Source organism: Melospiza georgiana, chromosome 1 (assembly GCF_028018845.1).
Source record: "Melospiza georgiana isolate bMelGeo1 chromosome 1, bMelGeo1.pri, whole genome shotgun sequence".
Classification (NCBI taxonomy): domain Eukaryota; kingdom Metazoa; phylum Chordata; class Aves; order Passeriformes; family Passerellidae; genus Melospiza; species Melospiza georgiana.
In genome coordinates, this window is record NC_080430.1 from 102,969,301 (window position 1) to 102,991,118 (window position 21,818).

Below are 21,818 nucleotides of genomic sequence, written 5' to 3' on the forward strand. Positions count from 1 at the left end.
TGGCCAGAGCTTTGACATTAAACATGTTCATGTGTGCTTCAAACTTCCCTACAGAGTGTTGTACAATCTTTCAGTGGATGCAGTCAGGCCTGTATTTTATTCCCTGTGTGTGTTGCCTAGCCATGCTAGACAGAGCTCCTTATCTGCCTGCTCCACTTAACTGGCGCTGTCTGGATGCATCTTGCATGGTGCAAGACTGCAAATGAAAACAAATGCAATGAAAGAATGAGTGAGAACGTCTAACTCTGTAAAGACTACCCTTAAATACTCACATTGTGCTTATAAAAACACATGTAGGATTAGAGTTCTGTAGCTTAATTAATTTCTCAAGTTTAATTACGTGCTTACAGAATTCACATCACTCAGCATTTTTATTAGGATTTTCTAAGTTGTGTTTGGAGAAAAAACACAAAGGGAAAAATTGGAATTTAGTTGTGAGGTATTCCAGAAGTCTGCTTTTTCACACAAAAGTGCATGTGTTCTTCACACAAATATGCGTGAGTAACCATCTTGGTGTGCTTTACATATAAAATAAAGTGATAATTTGAAATAATTTCATAAAGAAGGTGGTAACTCCTTTGCATTTTTACCAGCTTAGACAATGATGTGCTTTGGTATCACTTGCAAATGTTTCCATCTCTGATATAAAGAATGCTCTCACAGCATGCAAAATCCCTCCTAATCTCCAAAATGCTTTGAAACCCTGAATACAGTGTGAAAACTCTATACTAATATGTACCAGCCAGATGAAACAGTTTTACAGCCAGCCCACAAGCGAAGTGGTCACTTAGAGAGCACTGTTCAGCAAATGTATTCTCATGTACACTCACATGTAACAGGTGATGCCACAAGCATGCTCCCTGGAGTACTATCTGGGAGGCTGGCTTTTTTAGCCAAACACCCCTGTGAAAGGATACTTTCACCCAACTTCATGATCTCCACTTGATAAACCTTTTTTGACAGAGGGATATATTTGACTGGGCTACAGTTTGCCTTTGTTGATTTAGATGTCCTGTGAAGGCACAGGTCACACTCTAAAAGGCTGTGCTGTTTTCAAGGCAGTTTAGATAATTCTGAAATCTAAAACTGTCCACATTAAATTGTCTCAACTCTTGTGAAAGGAATCCAAATCCTAGAGTGCATGGATTCCTTCCAGTCTGGCTGAAAAGCTTTCTGAGGAGTAGTAGTAGTAGTAGTAGTAGTAGTCGTAGTAGTAGTCTGTGCTTTCTGAAAATAGGCTGGATCCATAGCTTCCAACATAAAAAAAAAAATTTATTTTTCTGAGCTGGAAAAGGACCAGGGCTGGAATTAGTTCTTGAGTGAGATCTCTAAACTTAGGTCCAAAAATACTGGAGGACAAGAGTCCAAAAAGAGCTCTGATGAGAGGAATAAAAGCAAAATTGGCAAGGGAGGCCACCACTGCTGCTTTTGAAGTGCAGAATCTTTCCAGAGAATGTGGATCAGAAGGGAAAGCACCCCAGCTAAGTGGGCTTCAACCCCACTTTTAGTTAGTTCGCCACGGATCTGTGCCTTTATCCTCTATCTTATCTTACTCTAAGGCTTAGAAGAGAAGCAGAAAGATCATTGTTGTCTAGTGGAGTATTCCATTTCAGAGAGCCCTTCTGAAGGGTTTGTCCTTACAATGGTTCTAAGGTTTTGTCCTTACAATGGTTCTGCTTGAACATCCCTGCAGATTTGAGGAACAAGTGGCATCTGGTGATCGACCGCCTTACAGTGCTGTTTTTGAAATTCCTGGAGTATTTTCACAAGATGCAAGTTTTTGTGTGGTGGCTGTTGGAGCTTCACATCATCAAAATTGTTTCCTCTTACATCATCTGGGTCACAGTGAAAGAGGCAAGTAAACATCCACTGTAAACTCTTACACATCATGTGAGCATCCTGTCAGACCTCACTGAAATTGTGGGATCCAGCTGGGTTTGTTCACCTACTGGGGACCTGCCTTGACATCTTCCACATTCTCTCTGTTTCAAGAGTCTCAGCCCCCTTTTCTCCAGGTAATACCTTTTCTCCAGGTATTAAAATTCTTTGGATTTAAGAGACGTACCCTCTCTCCTGCTCAAACTGTCTGTGGGTAGCATCCAAAGATGGAAGGCACAGAAAAGGACTGGGAAGGTAAAGGTAGAAAAATTGCTTAAACTTGATCTGGTGCTTAAGAAACAAGAATGTGGAACTATGCCTGAAGAAAAAGGGAGCAACACTTTCAGCTGTGCTTTTGGCTTTTGGTGTGGGCAGTGTGAGTTCTGTATGTGACATAGCCATTTCATAAACAGGATAGTAAGACAGGATTCACTAAAAACAAAAAGATATCACTTTTCTGGGTTTTTTTTTGTGGGGGAAAAGTCAAGAGGATGAAGGTCTCTCTTCACATGGATCTGTGTCTTCTTTGTTTCATGAGTACTAAAGCAGCAGAAGCTGCATGTGGTTCATTATATTTCACATCTGTTGATAAGGAAGATTGGAGTTTTGTGTCTGTAATAGTATTAATATTATGTAGGTGGTAAATATCTTCCTAAACCAATTGTAAAGTTCTTCCTTCTTCACTCTGCTACTTTGTGTCTGTGTTACTGTGGGTATTGTTGTAATTTATTTTTTCAGTATTTTCCTCAAAGTTTCTGCATGACCCTTTCTTTTGAATATTTTTTTTTTACCTACTGTGGAAAAGGTAAAACTTTCTCAGTTCTTTTGTTACTCTATGTAATTTCTGTACTGTTTTTGTGCTTTCAGGTGTCTCTGCTTAACTTTGTGTTTTTAATTGCCTGGGCTCTTGCTTTGCCATATGCTCAGTTTCGCCCACTGGCATCAAGTATCTGCACTGTTTGGACATGTGTAATTATTGTCTGCAAAATGTTGTATCAGCTCACATCTATTGATCCCAAGGAATTTTCCAGAAACTGTACATTGGTGAGTACAAATGCATATTAAAAAGGTTTGACTGCTGTCTACTTCAGTGAAGGAGAGCAAAAGGAAGCATAATAACTACAAAAATAACAGTTCACCTGATGTATTATTGTTGATTATCATACCCTTCCCAAGCACTCTTAAAGTAATGTTTTATAACTGTTGTATTTTCTTTTTAGCCAGGAGAGAATGAAACTAAAGTCAATTTAGAAGAACTGAAAACCTCAGTGCTCTACAGTGGGCCAGTGGATCCTTCGGAGTGGGTTGGATTGAGAAAGTCTAGTCCCCTTCTTGTGTATTTAAGGGTAACTTCTTTGTTGTCTGTATTCAGATACCTTCTTATTTGTGATGAAAATATCATGTCTTTGAAATAAATAATTTGTCACACACATAAAAAAATGTAATGCAAACCATTGATGATAGGGAAGTACACAGGGAAAGAGGCAACAGAAAACCACATCTGTTACACAGAACATTTCCAGAAGGGATGCAGTACCAATTAAGTTTTTCTTTCATGTAGAATTATCACTTTTGGACTCTACCATCTGTTAAAAGCTTTTTAAGAAATGTGATATTTAAGAACTCTAAGTAATGAAGAGATCCATGGCTTTCAGGTGCCAAAGTACTGATGGGTCTAATTGGAGTAATTGTCCTGAATGACAGTGTGTGCTAGAAGTTAATTTTTCTAAGTGCTTATTCCTTAGCCACAGTTTAGAAAATATAATGAGTTAAGAGACTTCAAACACTAGTAAATGGATGTCTTTTGTTTTTCTTGTTGATTTTGGTTGATGCCTGTGAGCAATGTTTTATTATTCCTGTCTTGATTAAAAAACTTTACTTACAGTGAAAATGTGCCAAGTCCTGGGGAAAAACATACCTGTTATTAATTTAAAGAATCTCTGACATTCTACATACACAGTTTAAGGTTGAGAGAAAATATAAAAATCCCAGTGACACCTGTTTCAGCAGTTTCTTGTCCCAAGTATTTCTCAAGGAGCAGAGATCTAGAGTTTTCCACTTCTGCTTTAGTTATGACTTCCTTGAGGAACTTTCTCTGAGCTGGTCTTTTTACCAGATTTTGCACTTATTTAGTACCTCTCTTCTATTGAGCATAGGACAGATCTCCCTCCTGAGATAAATAAAAAATCAATTCATAGCCACCCTTGACTGTGTCCTAGTCAATCTGGCTTTGGGATGGAAGGAGCTGTGCCTGAGTGAAGACTGACAGATAGACTGTTCATGTGAAAGAGTGCCTAGGTTAAATTTGCTCTACCCAGCATCCTTGTTTTGGAAAGTTAGTGCTTAACAGCTAAACCTCTGCAGATTATTTTTGTGTATGTTTGTGTCTTCTATCTCCTGCAAAACAAAACTTGATACCTTAAGAGAATCTATGAAATATGAGAGGGCACGTTGACGTTTTCCTTCCCTTCATTTCCACAACTATTTTTTACTACAGTATTTTTTAATTAATGTCTTTATATGTGTCTTCTGGATGCCTGTATGATTCTTCAAAATCCAAGAATTGGTGTGAACCTTAATTTGTTTCAGTCATAGTAGCTGGGAATAGGTGCCAGTGCATTTTGGAGTGCAGATGTCCTCATTGATAGCATCAATTTGAATATTAATGGGTTTATACTTATCACAAAATTTTATAGCTTCTTGTGGCTTTGACTTTTATTTAAAATTCTCCTGATTGTGTCTCCCATAGAATAATTTACTGATGTTGGCTATTCTGGCCTTTGAAGTTACTATCTACCGTCACCAAGAATACTACAGATGTCGAAATAACCTCACTGCACCTGTGACTAAAACCATTTTCCATGATATTACAAGAGCACATCTGGATGATGGACTTGTAAACTGTGTCAAGTATTTCATAAACTACTTCTTCTATAAGTTTGGTTTGGAGGTAAATAAGCATTACTTTTCTTTAGATTAACATTCCAAACCTTTTGAATGTGTTATTCCTGAATAGTAGCTTGGGTTGTGTTTGACATCTAGAGGCTTATTAGTCATCATTCATGTTAGTCATCTCTGTTCCCTTACCTTGTCTGTTTGTTCATGTGCACATGAAATGTACTTTCCAAGAATCTTTCCATAAATAGTGATTGTTCACAATTTTCTATGCCTATCTGAAGGAGGCAACTCCCAGAGTAATGCATCCTAAATTTAATTATAATTATACTCTTGACCTATCTTTTTAACATTACTGCCACTATGATCAATGGAGTAAACTGTTCACAGCCATCTGAGGATTAAGAATGAATAAAAGTTTTAAAAGCCCAGCAAGTTATTTCCTTTGGGAAATAATTTTAAATCATTCTAATCTGGGGAGAGAGAAAGCCAAAATAGCATAGTGCGCTGAATAAATGAAGATTTCACAAAGTTTCAAAACATGTTTCATGGAACTGAGTGAAGGGACTGCTTTCAGTGAAGCCAGAGAACAGAAATGCTGAAATGCAGAGCCTTTAGAATAATGGAAAACTGAAGCTTTTTTGCAGAAATTGAATTTGTCTATCACTGATAGAAGCTGTATGGTCCAAATGCCTTGTCCATTTCCTACATGAGGACACGTTTAAATTGTACCAATCTTAATAGTTTCTCTTCCACATCTGTACATCCTATCAAAATATGTGACTATGCAGTATGTTCTTTGCTTGGCTTGGCAACAATTAACAATTTCACTCACTAGGTGTTGTGACAAGGCTCTTTCCTTCTGGTATCTTTAGATATCACATAATGGAAACCTGCTCTAGACACAAGAGTATCAAAACTTTGGGTCTTAGGGTGGAGTGGTGGAAATTGCTGTTGGAGCATGTTGGTTTGCACAGGTTCCTGCACAGGATTTGCACAGATGAAGACACATCCAGGCATTTTGTCAGGATCCACAATAATTTATTATTACTGTACTGACTAGTCATGAGATTGTAAAAGTTATGTTTCTTTACTTTGTTTCCAGACTTGTTTTCTTCTATCAGTGAATGTAATTGGTCAAAGGATGGATTTTTATGCAATGATTCATGCTTTCTGGCTGATTGCTGTGTTGTATCGACGTAGGAGAAAAGCTATTGCAGAGATCTGGCCAAAATATTGCTGTTTTCTAACATGCATCATTACATTCCAATACTTCCTTTGCATTGGCATCCCACCTGCTCCTTGTAAAGGTAAGGACACCCTTTATGTAAAATTACTGCTTGTTGCTTTTATAGAAAAAATGCTGGAAAGTTGGGAAGTGTTCTGAAGAAAAGGATTAAGTAATTGTTATGAAGTACTGATTGAATTTTTGCATGCTCCTGCCACACAGACTATCCATGGAGAAGTGGCAATGCCAACTTCAACTCCAACATCATAAAGTGGTTATACTTTCCAGACTTCATTGTGAGACCAAACCCTGTCTTCCTTGTGTGTAAGTATTTTAGCACATTGTTATAAAGTGTTTATATATCCTTTGCTTAAATCATCTCTGCAGTGGAATTTGAAGCCAGCCTTTCATTTACACTTCAGCAGCAAGATGACAGATTTTTTGGGTGATTGAATACTAAGCATGGCTTTGAATGTAGTAGAAAAATTCACAGAGCTAGTAATTTTTGCATCTGCTTTTCCTGTATCCCTTTTTAAATAATTCAGTGTAAAAATGTATGAATATTTCCTATTTTTCCATTTATTTCTCCATAAAAGTAATAGACAATGACAGGTAAAAAAACCTAAATGCATTAGTACATTTCAATTCAGAGTTGATTGCATTGAAAACCACTCAGTCTTGGAGGTTCAGAGTGTGGGAAAACAGTCTGGTAACTACATTAGGATACATCACAACTCTCCTTACACCTATGCTGATGACTGAATTTTTCCTTGCAATCACTACTTTCTCCTAGATGACTTCATGCTGCTTCTGTGTGCATCCTTGCAAAGGCAGACATTTGAGGATGAAAATAAAGCTGCAGTACGAATCATGGCTGGAGACAATGTGGAAATCTGCATGAACCTTGATGCAGCATCTTTTAGCCAGCATAATCCTGTTCCTGACTTCATCCACTGCCGGTAAAAACTGGATCTTAAACACTTGGAAAATACAGTGCTTCTTTTTCACAAAGTTCACTAGGCTAAAAGTCATTCTCATAGCTTCCAATTTTACTTGGAATTTGTATCCATGTATGTTCCCATCTAACATACTGCTGTATGAGAGAGCAGATAGTTAATTTCTGAGTATTCAGTGTCTAGTTTAGAACAGGGTGGATGCAAACACATCTTACTAAAACTGATGATTGCTTTAAGTGCTCTCCAGAGAAGTTCAGTGATAAGTTTGCCTGAAAGCCTGCATTCACAGAATCATAGACTTGTTTAGTTTGGAAAAGACCTTTAAGATCATCATGTCCCACCACTGTCTTGGACAACCAACACATTGCAAAACATTCACCTTTAGGTCACAAGTTCCTGCATACTATCTGTGCATATGTGGATTTAGAAAGTTTGAGAAAAAAGAGTAGTTTGACTGTTAGATTAATCTAACCCTGTCTATTTCCAACTCCAGGAAAAATCTTGGTACTCAAATCTGAGTTTCCCTCCATGAATGCCCAGTAGGGCAGCATTTATGGTGGACTTAACTGCTCTGCTATTTTTTCCCCAAACACAGACATGTTAGCAAGAATCCATCGTAGTCTGCAGTTTCCCATGTATGTCTTTAATGCCAAAAAGTCATCAGTTGTGTCCTGTGCAGTTGTTGTCTGAGCACAATCAAAATAATACTCTAAGAGACTGTCCTTTGTGCTATTTCATCTAGGCATAAGAACTATAAAAGTACCTTGGAAGGACAACTGACATGTCCTGTTCCTCAGCATCGCATACAAGGCAGTTTAAGAAGGTGAATAACACATAATGGGGCAGAGCTTGAGGCAGTCTGTTCTAAACAACCTTTAAAAAATGTAACTGTTCCATTGTGTGATCATTTCAGAAAACACAGATTAGCTCAGCTCTTCTGAATTTTGCTGGACATGCTCTTATTTGAAGTTGTCTCTGAAAGTTAGTTCAGTATCACAAGAGTAAATGGGAAGAGTAAGATTTCTTAGCTATGATGTTCTGTCAGACTTGATCTGTGAATGCATGTTACCAACAGATGTCTGAGTATGACAGGATTTCAAAAATGTCTAGAACTAATGTCTGTAAGAATCCTTCTTTTGATGACAGACTTTTATTTCTTTTACCAATCAAGTGGTATCCCTGGAAGTCCTACCCAAGATCTTTAGGACGATCCTGCTATTTCTGTTACATTGGAACATTCAATTGACTCATTTGTCCAGAGATTTATAGTTGCTACTGAGCAAAGGTTGAGCAGTTCTACCCCTTGAGAATTTCCAGTCTACACAGTGTACCCAGTGCTCTAGATTCAATAACATAAGCAGGAAGGGAGAAATATTATTCTTTCTTCAAAAGGCTTCATCAAATGAGAATGCTTTCTAAAAGACAGCTAACAAATAGGGCTTGGTTGAGGAAATGTAGTGGAGATTGCCTGAGTTTTTCTCTTGCCACTGAAGTTGTGTCCATCTTAGCAAAGGCTGATGCAGCAGTTGCATTGGACACACTGGTGTGTTTAGTCACTGGTAAAAACCATCACTTCTTTCTGACAGAAAGATCAAATTTTCCTCCCTAAGTCCAGAAAAAAAATAATTCTGAAGAAAACTCATTGCTGATGGGAATGTGTTTTAAAGCTGTCTTTGGAAGAGAAAAAGACAAGAAAATCACTGTTTTTCAAGCAGCCTCTTTTTGGGATCTTTTCACTGTTCTCTGAAATCTGATTGGTAATTCTGATCATCTGTATAAGATATACCCATATGGACAAACATGAAACTTTGAAACACAGAGGATATTTGAAGATTTTGGATGGTAATCAGAATCAGGAAAGCAAAGTTCAAGTTGAACTGGCCTTCTGCCCCTCCACAATCCTTAGGGTTGATTTCTGTGGTTTGAATTATGTGCATGGGATGCATCAACTTGAAGCCGTTGGTGACAGGACATCCACTCAGACACACTGCTGGGTGTGTGCTGACCAAGGAGACCTGTGGAGAGGTGATTAACAATATCCAACCATTTAATTGGGAGTTTGCTGCACCTATTAGGAAGTAGGTAATGTTAGTGATTGAGAATACAAAAAACCCCAGAAAATCAAAGAACCCATTAGTGGAGGTGAGCTGAACAAATGAACTGCAATCGCTTTATATTTGTTCCGCCTAAATGTCAAAAATCTCTGAAACCATTTCATGTGACAGTTTTATGCTGTGTGAATAAGGAGAAGAAGGAAAACAAGGCAGAGAAAAAGAAAAGAACGGGGATATTTTTGTTTTGAAAAATGAATCATGAATTACTAGAAAACCCATGAATTAACACATTCAGGAACAAAAGATATTCCTGCTTATAATATCTTTTCTTGTAGATATTTGGGCAGGGAATCATGGAATCATAGACTGATTTGCATTGAAATAGAAGGGACCTTCTGTTTCAAAGGAAGATCATCTAATTCCAACCTTGCTAGCAAGAGTAGTGCCATCTTCCACTAGACCAGGTTGGGCATCCACAACTCCAGGTGACCTGTTCCAGTGCCTCATTACACTCTGAGTAAAGAATTTCTCCCTATCTAATCTAAATATCTCCTCTTCTAACTTAAAACCCTTCTCCTTGTCTTATCCCTGTATCCCTGTGTAAACACTTCTCTCTTCTTTTTATAGGACACCTTTAATTACTAGAAGAATGTAATGTGGTCTCACCAGAGATTTCTCTTCTCCAGGCTGAACAACCTCAACTCTCTCAGCCTTTCCTTATAGGAGAGGTGCTCTGGCCATGTTCTTGGACCTCCTCTGGGCTCACTCTAACAGACTGAGGACCCTAGACCTTTAAACAGTACTCCAGATGGTATCTCACAAGGGTGAAGTAGAGTGGGAGAATCACCTCCCTTGACGTCTTTTGAGGTAACCCAGGATGCAGCTGGCTTTCTGGGCTGTGAGTGCAAATTGTCAGCTCATGTCCAGCTTTTCATTGATGAGAACTCCCACGTCCTTCTCATCAGGGCTGCTGTCAATAAATTCCTCTCCCAGTCTGTGCTCATGTCTGGGATTTCCCTGATTCAGATGCAGGACATTGCACTTGGACTTGTTCCACTTTATGAGGTTCATATGGGCCCACTTCTCAAGCTTTTCCAGATGGCATCCCATTCTTCTGTTGTGCCAACTGAATCATTCAGCTTGGTGCCATCTGCAAACCTGCTGAGGGTGCACTTATTCCCACTCTCTGTGTCACTGATGAAGATATTGAGGAGCACCTGTCCCAGGACAGAGCCCTGAGAGACACCACTTGTTACCTGCCTCCACCTGGACATGGAGCCATTGTCCCCAACTCTCTTGCTGCATCCGTTCAGCCTGTTCTCTATCCATTGAATAGTCCATTTGTCAAATCCATGTCGCTGCAGCCTAGACAGTCAAGGATGTTGTGTAGGACCATCTCGAAGGTTTAACAAAAGTCCAGGTAGATTACATTTCTCTATCTGTTGACCTTAAAGAGTGTTGCAGTCATTCCATCATAAAAAAGCCACCAGAGTGGACAGGTACAATTTTCCTTTAGTGAAGCCATGCTAGGATCACCTTCTTGTCTTGCATATGCCTTAACATTGCTTCCATAACGACCTGCTCTGTGATCTTCCCAAACACAGAGGAAAGGCTCACTCATCTGTAGTTTTACAGGTCTTCCTTCCACCCCATTTTAAGCTATAACTTCTCTTGTTTTTGTTTTTGTGGGGTTTTTTATGTAGTGTTAGATGCATGAATGTGTAATGAGAACATGTAGGATGATGTCCCTAAGTATAAACAGACCTTCTTTTAGTAGGAGCTGCATAATAGTTCTTATGTTCTTCAAGGTATCTTACCTTTCTTTGAGCTCTTAAGTGTCTCTTTCAGTGCTTTCACTACAACATAGATTATCCCAGACTTTCAATTACATTATTTTTGAGAGATTACACTGCACACACGCAATCCTAAATGCTTAATTTGCTTCAAAGAAGAACCAGTAGATAGACTAATAGATGACAGTACCTTAAGGTGACTGAATATTTTATTAGGAGTTATGAATCTTGAAAAGAAGGACTCTCAAACTCTGGGTAATCCACTGAAGACCTACCTCAGAAGTGAATGTGTGTATCTGGCTTCCATCCAAGACAATTTGGAACTGAAAGGGCTTTGTCTAAAAACATTTCTTATGCTTTTCAAGAGAAGTTTGAGAATGGTCTAAACATCTAGTAGTATGGACAAGAACTTGGTTCAAACCTTATCCAAGCAGGTGAAATTAATAATGGCATTTCTCCAAAAGTCAGTCAGAAAGAGCCAAACAGTAAGGGAAGACAACGCGGTTATGAATAAATTATGAAGCAGAAGAAAAAAAAAATTTAAAAGTTAAAAGTTATGCTTGGTATTCTTGTGTTTTCTGAGAAGCCTGATGTGTATTTACTGCTATGTAGAAGAATGGCACCTGCAGACCAAAGCACCCTTTCTGAAGTGTCATTTTGCTTGAGAAGATACTACTTGGTCACTGTGCTAGTAGACATGGATAAAAAAACTTTTAACTGCAGCATAAACAATGGCAGAAGAAGAACATATTTCCAAAATGCTTAATTTTCTTCTCTCTGGAGAAATACTTGAGTTCAACATTGATAAATAGTCTAAGAGATTTCCTGAAATTTTCTTGTCTTTCCACCCCCAGATTTCCCAGGGGACATGTGCTTGACCCCAAAGGAGTGCACATCCAAAGGACTTTGAAACAGAAATAAGAACAAAGAATAGAAATAGGAGCTTTTAGAATGACACAGGATTTAAAGCAACCTCACTGAGGATAATCCTTTCCCACAGTCTCTAATGCTGGAAAATTCTCATTTCAGTTCCCAAGCAGTTTTCAGACATTCTCTTAGACATTTTCAGGGGGGAAAAAGCTTGGGATTGTAATCTGCTTTTTTCCACTTAGAAACAGAAACAGTCACTGAACTGTCTTATTTAATACCTGTACTCTGGGAAACATCATGAGGGGAGTCAGGTAAAGTGTCTGAAAGGCAGCTGTAATGCCAATTTTGGAACTGTGCTCCAACTTAGGTTAGTGAGATAGGACCTGCAAATGAACATTACAGGCTTCCTGTCGTATTTAAAGCAGATAAACATTCTGTTGCTAAAAAAAATTAGCTTCAACAAATAACGGAGTTGTGCGTTTGGGTATTTTTAAGGTGGATACAAGAAGCATGAAGGAAGGACTTCACTGGTAAGAAAGTAATCATAAAAGAATATCAGTTCCTTGAGAGGGTTTAACAAAAATAGTAGGAACTAAGACCTGTGGGATCCATGACACTGGATTTGAAGAAGTCCATTGAAATAAGGGAGCTAGTTCTCAAAAGATTAGGTGAAATTGGCAGAGGGAAAATTAACAAAACTCCCTTCTGAAAGCTAACGTAGAACTCCAGGGGGAGGGTTTGAAGATAGAAGCTGGGTTGGGAACATTAGCAATGTTGAGATTAGAAGGGGAAACAAGCTCTGATGCAGGGTCACACAGGCTGCTAAGAGTGTGAGGAACAGGAGATATGGAAGAAAGAAGAAATTTGGGAATAGGCGAAGCTTACTGAACACATATGTATAGGGACAGTATGTCATCAGAGGAAGGCTACAGGAGGAGCCTTGGGGTTATATGAAGGTGAGTATCACGCTCAAAGCAGGGGGCTGCTAGGGAAAAACAGTGAAACTGCACAACAGCAGCTCCTCCAGCATGAAGAACCCTTCAGCTGCATCCATCACCAAAAAAGGCTTTCACCAGGGTGTAAGCAGAAGTGTGTTCTTCCCCTAAATTTCAAGGCAGAACATTTGGCTGAGGACAAATACCTTTCCTGAGAGGGATTATTGGCTGCAGGATCAGCACCTCTTAGTGCCTGCAGGCAGAGGTCCAGACATTAGGCTGGTCATAGCCAAACACATTGTGTAGCATGCCAGCAAAACAACTGCACCTAGAGCAATCTCTCTGCAACAGGCTGCATTGTATTACAGTTAAAAATTAATTCCTGTGGAAATAAAATATTGAAACAATCATGGTAAGACCAATAAAACTTTAGAAAATAAAAGCAGACAATTTGATATAGAGAGCCATTTGAAGTTAAAATAGCTTTGATGGATGTGTGGAATGAACTTCAGACTTTGTCTTCCTTGTTTTTGAGCAAATTGATATGGTAATTTTTTCCAAAATGTTATCCAGAGTATTAGTGGGTTCTACTAATGACAGGGTTGGAAAATCAGTGGGTTTTATTTCTCATTAATCTTTCAGGTTTCTTCTGTGTAATTTCTCATTCAGAGGCTGTCATGCTGTAGTCAAAGCCATAGTTGGATGCTTTTGGTGCACTGGTGTAGTGGCTAATCTTACTCAGATGTGTGTCTGTGTTCTTAGCCTCCCGCTGCACACTCCCACCTTTCTGCATTCATCACACCAGCACTGAGTGGGTTTGGAGGCTAATTGGGCAGAAAAGTATCCATTCCTTCTGTCCTCCCTCAAAGTAAATAAGCTTTTGCAAATTTTCTTCTTGAAACCATTTTGAAGAGCCAAATCCAAAAAAGAGGCTGAAATGTAGAGCTGAAGGGATGACCAGGGGTGGTCATCCCTTGGGTTGTCCACTTGTCCCCTTGGGAACGAGCTGTGCAGATTTCTAAGGTGTATTATTAAATATCACATCCTGAGGGTGGCCTTTTGCTCCTGGTGAATGAAGGGAGATTTAAAGAACACTTAGAAAATGAGAGTTTGGAAGATTTACATGACATTGAACTAATGATCTATGTGGTCTGCAGTGAAAGCATAAAATCACAGTATATGCTGTCCAAGATATAGCATTTTCTCCTGTCTGTGTAGAAGCTTTTAAACAGAGGGTGAGCACCTCAAGTGTCCTCATGGGTTTGTGTAGGGTCTTTTGTTGGGGTGTCTTTGTCCTTCAGCCTCCCACTGTTGCATTATGATCCCAGGGCAAGGAACAGAAACTCCTCACTTCCTAATGTTCTGGGCTTTGAGGCAGAATTTAAAGATTTATCTATGAGAATGTGTCAAATTATTTGAGAGGTAACATGTAGAGAACTCCACACCAAGACATGTCTTTGTTCCTGCTATTACAGCACTTGACCTTTCCATATCAATTAATGAAAATTAGGGGCATGCATGGCTCTATGCTGTAACAGACAAGATTTTGTATATTGTAACTGAAAGAAACATGATTTCAGCAAAATTTTTATCTCCCTGAAACAACTTGAGTGGTTCTCTTCATTGTGTTCAATGTGGCCACCTTCTTGGGATAGCACAGAAGTACCTTGGATGCTTGGTGGTCTTCATTGTTTTAGGTGTGCTTTGGCTGACTTGTTCAAACACCATTTGTGAGACGTCCACTCCAAGATGAATTCTTGGGAGCCATTTTTATTGTTGGATTTGCTTGCAGCTGCACATCTATAAAAGTCAGAATGCTTTCCATCTTTAAGGACTGTATCATTTGTCACTTGACACCATTCTAGTGCCTCCTCCCTTCTAAGAATTCTTCCATTACATGCAGTCTTGTTGTTTGGTTGGTTTAGAGATGCCCAAGGCTATTATATTTAATGCATATTTTGGATATAAGAAGAAAAGGTGTAGTTAATATTTTAGATGACTGCTAAATTGTAGCAAATGGCTACCATTATAGTGAAAAAGTGGTTAGATTATTGTCTTCGTTTTCATATTCTCTCTAATTTCCAAAAGTTTTAATTATGACTGATTATGACTCAAGCAAATGCCACATGTATATGTTGGGAAGTTTGGATTGAGACAGTCTCAAAGAGTCAGAGTTCATTTTTATTTACAAGTATTAAGACATTGCTGTGTTTTGGATCAATTTGATTCCATTTTGGGCTTTTCTCAAAATATGCTGATGCATTTTGTTGGTAGCAAAGGACAAGCCTTTTGAAATAGAGCAGTGTCAGGAAAGTGATCTCTTCCTAGCCATCCCACACGCCAATAATTATTATTAAAAGAATATCAAACAGAATTATATTTTCTGGAGAAACAATGAGAGCACCATTTCTAATGCACATCAAGTTAATGAAGACCTCCTCGACTGATGTCTTCTTCATTGTCCCAGCACATATTGATTCTTTGTTAATGTTTTATCACCCAGAACCCAGTAACATCTCCAAAGTCATGATATTTTTAGATTTCACAGGCAGTAGATGACAAATTTCTTAAATATTTGCGGGAAATAAACCTAAAGGAGCTTTCTTTTTACCTTTCATTAAATGCCTCTCTGGTAAAATGTGTAATATGGGCCTATAAATGTAAGACCTTAAATACATACTCCTAGAAAGTTCTGAGCCTGAGAACATCAAGCAGCAGGGGCCTTTTTATGTGGCTTCATACAGTGCATTTAGTTCATTTGCTCCTTACATGGTTTGGCTCAGGTATATGTGCACTCCTGTAGCTCTGTTTCCCTGCCTGGTTTCCTGACAAATGTAGTTATGCAGCCTGGGTGAACAGACTCTGAAAACACAGTTAGATTTGGAATCAAAACGTTATAAATGGGAGGAAACTAAGAATTAGTTGGTTTTGCAGTGTTTAGCTATATGTAGTATTTGGTATTGCCTTTGGCAGACATTCTTGTTTGAAAGCTCACCGAGTCAATATTAAGTCAACATTTTAAGGAATCTGAAAACACCAAATTGTTTCTCTCTCTTTCCCACTGTGGGCCAGGCTGATTTCAGATAGCTCTCTCTCAGAGCTTCCTGGTAAATGTTTCAGTAAATTCTATCACATTTCTGTTCTGTAGAAACCATTTTCCCCCTCAAAACTTTTGCAGTTGATCTCCATTAGAGAAAGATATTTTTAGCAGCTGTTTATGAAAACTAGTCTTTTGACCAGGCTGAATTCCCTAGAAGTCATCAATAAATATGAAATTGTTTGCAGGGGTGTACTGTAGTTGGCTTTTTAAAATAGATTTGCTATACTATTTCTCACACTTCTTGAAAGATGATCTCAGACAGCCTTTAGAGCTCCTATATGGCATTGCAGATAATATCCCTCTCCCCTGAATTTTGGTGAGAACGGGATGTCCTCCCTTCCATGGTGCAAGGCTTGATCCTGCAGCAAGCACAGCACCCTGACCAGGTGACAGAAGGTGCTTATGCACAGGGAGGAGCTGGAGTGAAATGTGTGACCCAGGCAGACCTGTGCATGAACCAAACCCCCTGACTGTGGTGTTAGTGGTCAGTGCCTGCACAATTATTGAAGTGTGAGAATGCCCAGAAGACCCTGGCACAAGTGTCAGCCAGTGATGCAGAAAGAGGAAAGACAACATTGCCCTCAGAAAAAAAATGGTAACTTTTTCTCCTTATTTTACTTCTAGGTCCTACTTAGACATGTATAAGGTGATAATATTTAGTTACCTCTTCTGGTTTGTGCTTACCATAATCTTCATCACGGGAACCACAAGGATCAGCATATTCTGTATGGGCTACTTGGTGGCCTGCTTCTATTTCCTTCTCTTTGGTGGAGACCTGTTGCTGAAGCCCATCAGGAGCATTCTGCGTTACTGGGACTGGCTGATTGCCTACAACGTCTTCGTGATCACCATGAAGAACATCCTGTCGGTAGGGAGCTGATGCCTTCCCTCTGCCCTCAGCACTTCTGTTTCATTGGAAGTGTGCACAGTGCGTTGAGCAGTCATTAAAAATTCTTTTTCGGGACCACAGCCTTCTGCAAGCACAGAGCAGTCTCCATTTCAGTTCAGCATTGCTAGGGAATGGCAGTGCATATCCATCATAGGGAAATGTGCACCCATGAGCTCAGTTGGACTCTGTAAAAGCTCACCACCTACTTTCTAAGGGCCAGGCTCTGGTTTCTTTGTCTAATGAAGTCTCTCCTTAGAAGTCTAGAAGTCACATGAAAAGAGGAGTGAAAAATGAGTAAGAAGTGCAAAATTAGTCCTACTGTTGATAAGTAGTGCACATTTAATTGGACAATTTATTTAAATAAAAAATTTTCAAACTAGTATGAGATGCAGTTGTGTGATGTAATGTAATTAGTGAAGTTGACTACAAAGTTACAAACTCCATTCCTGTTTCCTTTAGAAGTAGTGTGAAATTCAGGTGGAAACAGATGTATTTGATAATTAAATGTCAAATTCTTCTGCAAAATATGAAAGATTTTTCTTGGATTAATTAACTCTTTTATATGTATCCTTGCAGTGGTACTGACAGGTGATTAAGACAAGCCAGTAATTTCAATCTTTTTGAAAGATAAATTTAGGTTTATTCCTGGCAGTTGCTTTTTAGCTTTGAACAGTTTTAGTGCTGGACTGCAAAGAAGAGACATTTTTCTTTTTACATTTATTTAAGTCACTACACTGAAATAAAATTGATTTATGGGTGGTTTGAATTTGCAAATGTTCTAAATGCTTACATATGTGCTTCATTTTATGCTTGGGAATTCAGTGGAGCTACATGTGTCTTAAACTTGTCCATGTATGTTTGCAGGATTAAGTCAGTGATTTATAAAAGTTGCTTAGTTGTCACATTGCATCGTATGCCAGATGTGTCCCTTTCTGTGCAAAAACTCAAACAAGCCCCACATACCTCCTGTCTCACTAATAATCAAAAAATCAAATTCTGTCTAAGACTAGTTTGTGTGTCACTGGTAAAGCCACTCTTTCTTCCAAGCTCTTTTAGTAATGAGAATAATTTGACTGCCCTCGGCTGTATTATTTCTCATGTCATGTAAAAATATGTAATTTTTCTATCCTTATTACTGCTATGTCTTGTTATATAAAACTGCCCTTTTACTTGCAGATAGGAGCGTGTGGCTACATTGAATCATTAATTCAGAAGAGCTGCTGGGTGATTCAGGCATTTAGCCTGGCTTGTACAGTTAAAGGCTACCATATTCGTAAGTACAGCTTATTTTTCTCCATAATTTTCTATAAATAAAGAATCACCTTAAAATCTTCAACCATATTTAAGTTGTGCCATCCCTTGATATATTACCTTTTGAAAAATCTTGGATTTATATTGATTAGCCACACAGAATATTGAAAACATTTCACAGAAACAAGGGGGACACATATGCAGAGAGAACTGCCACCATGCCCATACATCCACCCACAGGCAGCGTTTGCTGTAAATGAACAATTCACAGATATTGGCACTTAGCACATATGTGGATATGCAGGTGATGTGATACCCTGGTTTGCTGTACATCTTGAGCTAAAAGGTCAGCTCACCATCACTGCATGCACAGGGCACCTTCTCCCAGTTTCACTCCCTGTGTGCAGTGTGGGCTCCCATCCCTCCCTGTGTACCAGGGTTCAGTGGTTCAAAAGGGAAGCCACTTCAGCTCACTGAAATGGCATGAAAGTGGTAATTTTTCTACATGCAGACATAGTTTTTTTTCTTGTGATTATTCTCATGTGGTGATAAAAAGCATAGAGTGGATAATGTCTGTTGCTGGAGGTGAGAGAAAAGATGAATGAAGTGTGGAGAGCAAAACCCTTCAGATCTCAGTGAGCTATTAGTCTCCACTTTGTCCTGACACCCTGGATTAACAGTTTGAAAACACCTGCAGAAGTTTTTTTTTGTGTGTGTTTTTGGGTTTGGTTTGGTTTTTTTCTGAATTTAAAGAGCTGTTTCAGCCTAGTGAGGCTGCAGCAAAATTCTGAATTCCTGTCATCATGATTGATCCTAATAGATAAGTGTGGGAGAGGGGAAAAGGAAGTATATAGGAAGATACAAATTCACAGGATGAAAGGTGCCCAGGAATTCTTGTGTTAGCCAAAACATTTTGGGCAGCAACAGAAACTCAGGCACAGATTTTCAAACTCCCACCCCAGGGTTTGGGCACAGCAGGCTTTGAAGCTCTTGGAGTTTGAGCTTTCAGAGCTATTAGATTGGCTTGCTTGCTTGAAAAGCCAGCTTCGAGCCAGAGCCTGTCCCTGGAGTCCTTCTACTGCCTTCTACAGGGCAGCATAGGCCATGGAGTTTATAGTCCAGTTCCACAAAACCCAGTTTAATTTTTTAATATCCCCCAGAGATCTGTCTTACAGAGAATAAAGGAAGAAAGAAATGGCCCAGGCCAAAATCTAGGGGTAGGAGGAATGGGATTTCCTCTCTGCCTGTCTCCTCCTACCCCAAAGGAAGCAGTTTTGTGGTTTCAAATATTTCTTCTCTTATGCAATGGAAATGAGCATTGAACTGAGTTGTGGAGAAGAAAAATAAAAATAATCAGTGGTGACAGTCAAAAAGTCATTTTGACAAAAATAAACCACTTATTTCTCCTGTTGATAGTGTTCTTAATTAAAAAATGAGATAAAAAGTCACTTTGAAGAGAATAGGACAAAAAATTGATATATGCCATTTTAGGAAACACTGAAATCAAATAATTCAGTGTAACAAAAAATATGCCTTTTCCATTCTTTGTTTTCAAGTACTTACTAAAGTAGGGTGAATTTATATGCAAATGATTCACTTCTGTTATATCCTTACTTGTGGGACAGTGGCGCGTAGGGGCATCACATTGTTGGAAGCTTTTCAGTTTGTTGTGAAAGAAATTATGGCACACCTCAAATGAAAATGCATGACAGGTTTTTTTTAGGAAAATCTAAAATAACTCAAACAATTTTAAAGGCTAGGATTATTTAATTCATTAAACATTATGAAAGAATTCTGAACACTGATTGTGTCTTTTTCCAGCAACGAGCAATCCAGATTGTAAACTGCCCAGTGGTGAAGCAGGAATCATTTGGGACAGTATATGTTTTGCTTTCCTGTTGCTGCAAAGAAGAGTCTTCATGAGTTACTACTTCCTTCATGTGGTTGCAGATATAAAAGCTTCTCAGATATTAGCATCAAGGTAACAGAAAATTTAAAAGAAATTAAATTCAACAGCTCAAATCTCTCATGGTGGCAGTACTTAATTTTTACTATAGGTAGTACCAAAACAGTCCTTCAACATTGATTTAAACAATCCATGCTAAATTCATAACTGCAAACCCAGCTTTGACACAAGAAAACAAATTCATTGAGAATCTAATAGGAATTAAACAATTCTTTCTACCAAATGCTATCTGCTGCTCCTGTTAAAAGCTCTGAAAATGTGTTGCAGCATTCTCTCAACATTGATGTGCATGAGAGAGAATGGCAGAGTTTCTAAGTCTTGGAAAGAAAACATTCTGCTGTTAGAGCTTGAGACAATTGTCCTTAGAAATCCCATCTCAAGAAGGAGAGAGGAGGAGGAAGACAGCAAAGTTCTTACCTCTGGCTTGGGAGGAAAAGGGAGCACTTTTGGGAAGTGTCACATCACTGAACGCTGACCAGGTTTGGCAAGAAGTGTTAACCTCATTGGCCTGTTACACCACAAGCATTAACTTACAGCCATCACTAGCACAAACATTCTTCTGGTTTATGATATGAAGGCAGATGAGGAATGAAATACTGGTTTTAATTTCCATAGGGTTTCCAAGAAATTTTTTGTTAATATTGGAATAAATGTATTGTGGTTTTTTTTTTCCTCAAAAGACATACAGACATTGATTTCTGACTGTATTTCAGGAAAAAATTGGCTTGTATGTAATGAAATGAAGTAGTTTTTATCTTCCTCTTCCAGGGGTCATTTTAAGAAGGGGGCATGTTTAGCTCCCTATAATAAACAAAATTCAGCCCTGTAAAGAGAGCTACAAGAAGACCTACACCTCCACCCCACATTGAATTAGGCTTTTGTTCTGAAGCGAATTTCAGTTCTGATGCCCAATTATGCTGAATATAATAGCATTTTTGTACTCTTTTTGTACCTCTTTTGGTGTGCTGGGGTCACAGTGAAAACAGGATAAAGCAAAATCATGAGTATCAAAATACGTCCTATATAGGAAAATGTGCATCCAGAATGAAAGAGTAGACTTCTAAAATTATAGCTTTTCTTACTGAATTCCTGACAAAAGAAAGACTTTAGATCTAGGTTACTTCTTTGAGAGGGACTTTAGGACTCTTTTAAGAGCCTTAAAAGTTCATGTGTGAATTAGGAAGAATGGTCATAACATTCAAATCAATGAACCAATTAAATTTCTAATGTAATGGGGTGGAAAGCCAGATTCTCTTGGCACATCAGAAACTTGCTCAGGGGTTTGTTATCATCAGATTGAAAGCACCATAGTTTTCAGAGGGTAAAAGTAAAGCTGAATAAATGCTTACCATGGTCCTAGATAAAGCTGGACCTTGCTCACAACTTCCAGGAGGACTGAGGCAGGGGATTGAGGTGATTATAAAGCTGAAATAACTATGAAGAAATCCTGAGGATGTGCAAGAAATCCTTCCTCATCCTTGAACCTACTTGTGTTCTGTGTTTTGAGGACTGGTAACTGAATTTCTTGGGCAGCTGCTAGAGGAACATACAGGCTGAGTAGGGTTCACAGCATTTGGCCCCAGATCTTGAAATGATTGTATGTAAAGATGTTACTGTTTTGGAGCAATTGATTGTTTCTTTCACACCCTGGATTAGTTTTGTTTGATGCAGATAAGATCATGTATAGAAGGAACATAGAATTCTCTGTGATTAGTTGCCATAAGGAAGACTTAGAAACATTTAACATGTCCTCTCCTTTTTCTTTTTCTGTCCCATTTCTGTGTAGGGGTGCTGAGCTTTTTCAGGCTACAATTGTCAAGGCTGTAAAGGCAAGAATTGAAGAGGAAAAAAAATCAATGGATCAACTGAAAAGACAGTATGTATTTAATGCATTTATATTTATATATATATATATATATGCATATTTCTATGCATATGTACATACAGATTTAACTGATTGCTGGTGTTTATCTTGCACTTTCTTGGATAGAAATACTAGCTTC

The 21,818-nt window shown here is 38.6% G+C and overlaps 1 protein-coding gene across 1 annotated transcript in view; it reads left to right on the forward strand.

Moving 5' to 3' along the window:
* PIEZO2 (piezo type mechanosensitive ion channel component 2) overlaps window positions 1-21,818 on the forward strand; it is a 286,006-nt gene that overhangs the window by 217,031 nt on the left and 47,157 nt on the right. Inside the window, exons 21-31 of the mRNA XM_058036495.1 lie at window positions 1,694-1,854; window positions 2,746-2,922; window positions 3,099-3,224; window positions 4,628-4,828; window positions 5,879-6,083; window positions 6,224-6,325; window positions 6,795-6,960; window positions 16,334-16,577; window positions 17,775-17,871; window positions 19,671-19,830; window positions 21,602-21,691. Coding sequence (XP_057892478.1) covers window positions 1,694-1,854; window positions 2,746-2,922; window positions 3,099-3,224; window positions 4,628-4,828; window positions 5,879-6,083; window positions 6,224-6,325; window positions 6,795-6,960; window positions 16,334-16,577; window positions 17,775-17,871; window positions 19,671-19,830; window positions 21,602-21,691 — 1,729 coding nt within the window. The remainder of the gene's footprint in view (window positions 1-1,693; window positions 1,855-2,745; window positions 2,923-3,098; window positions 3,225-4,627; window positions 4,829-5,878; window positions 6,084-6,223; window positions 6,326-6,794; window positions 6,961-16,333; window positions 16,578-17,774; window positions 17,872-19,670; window positions 19,831-21,601; window positions 21,692-21,818) is intronic.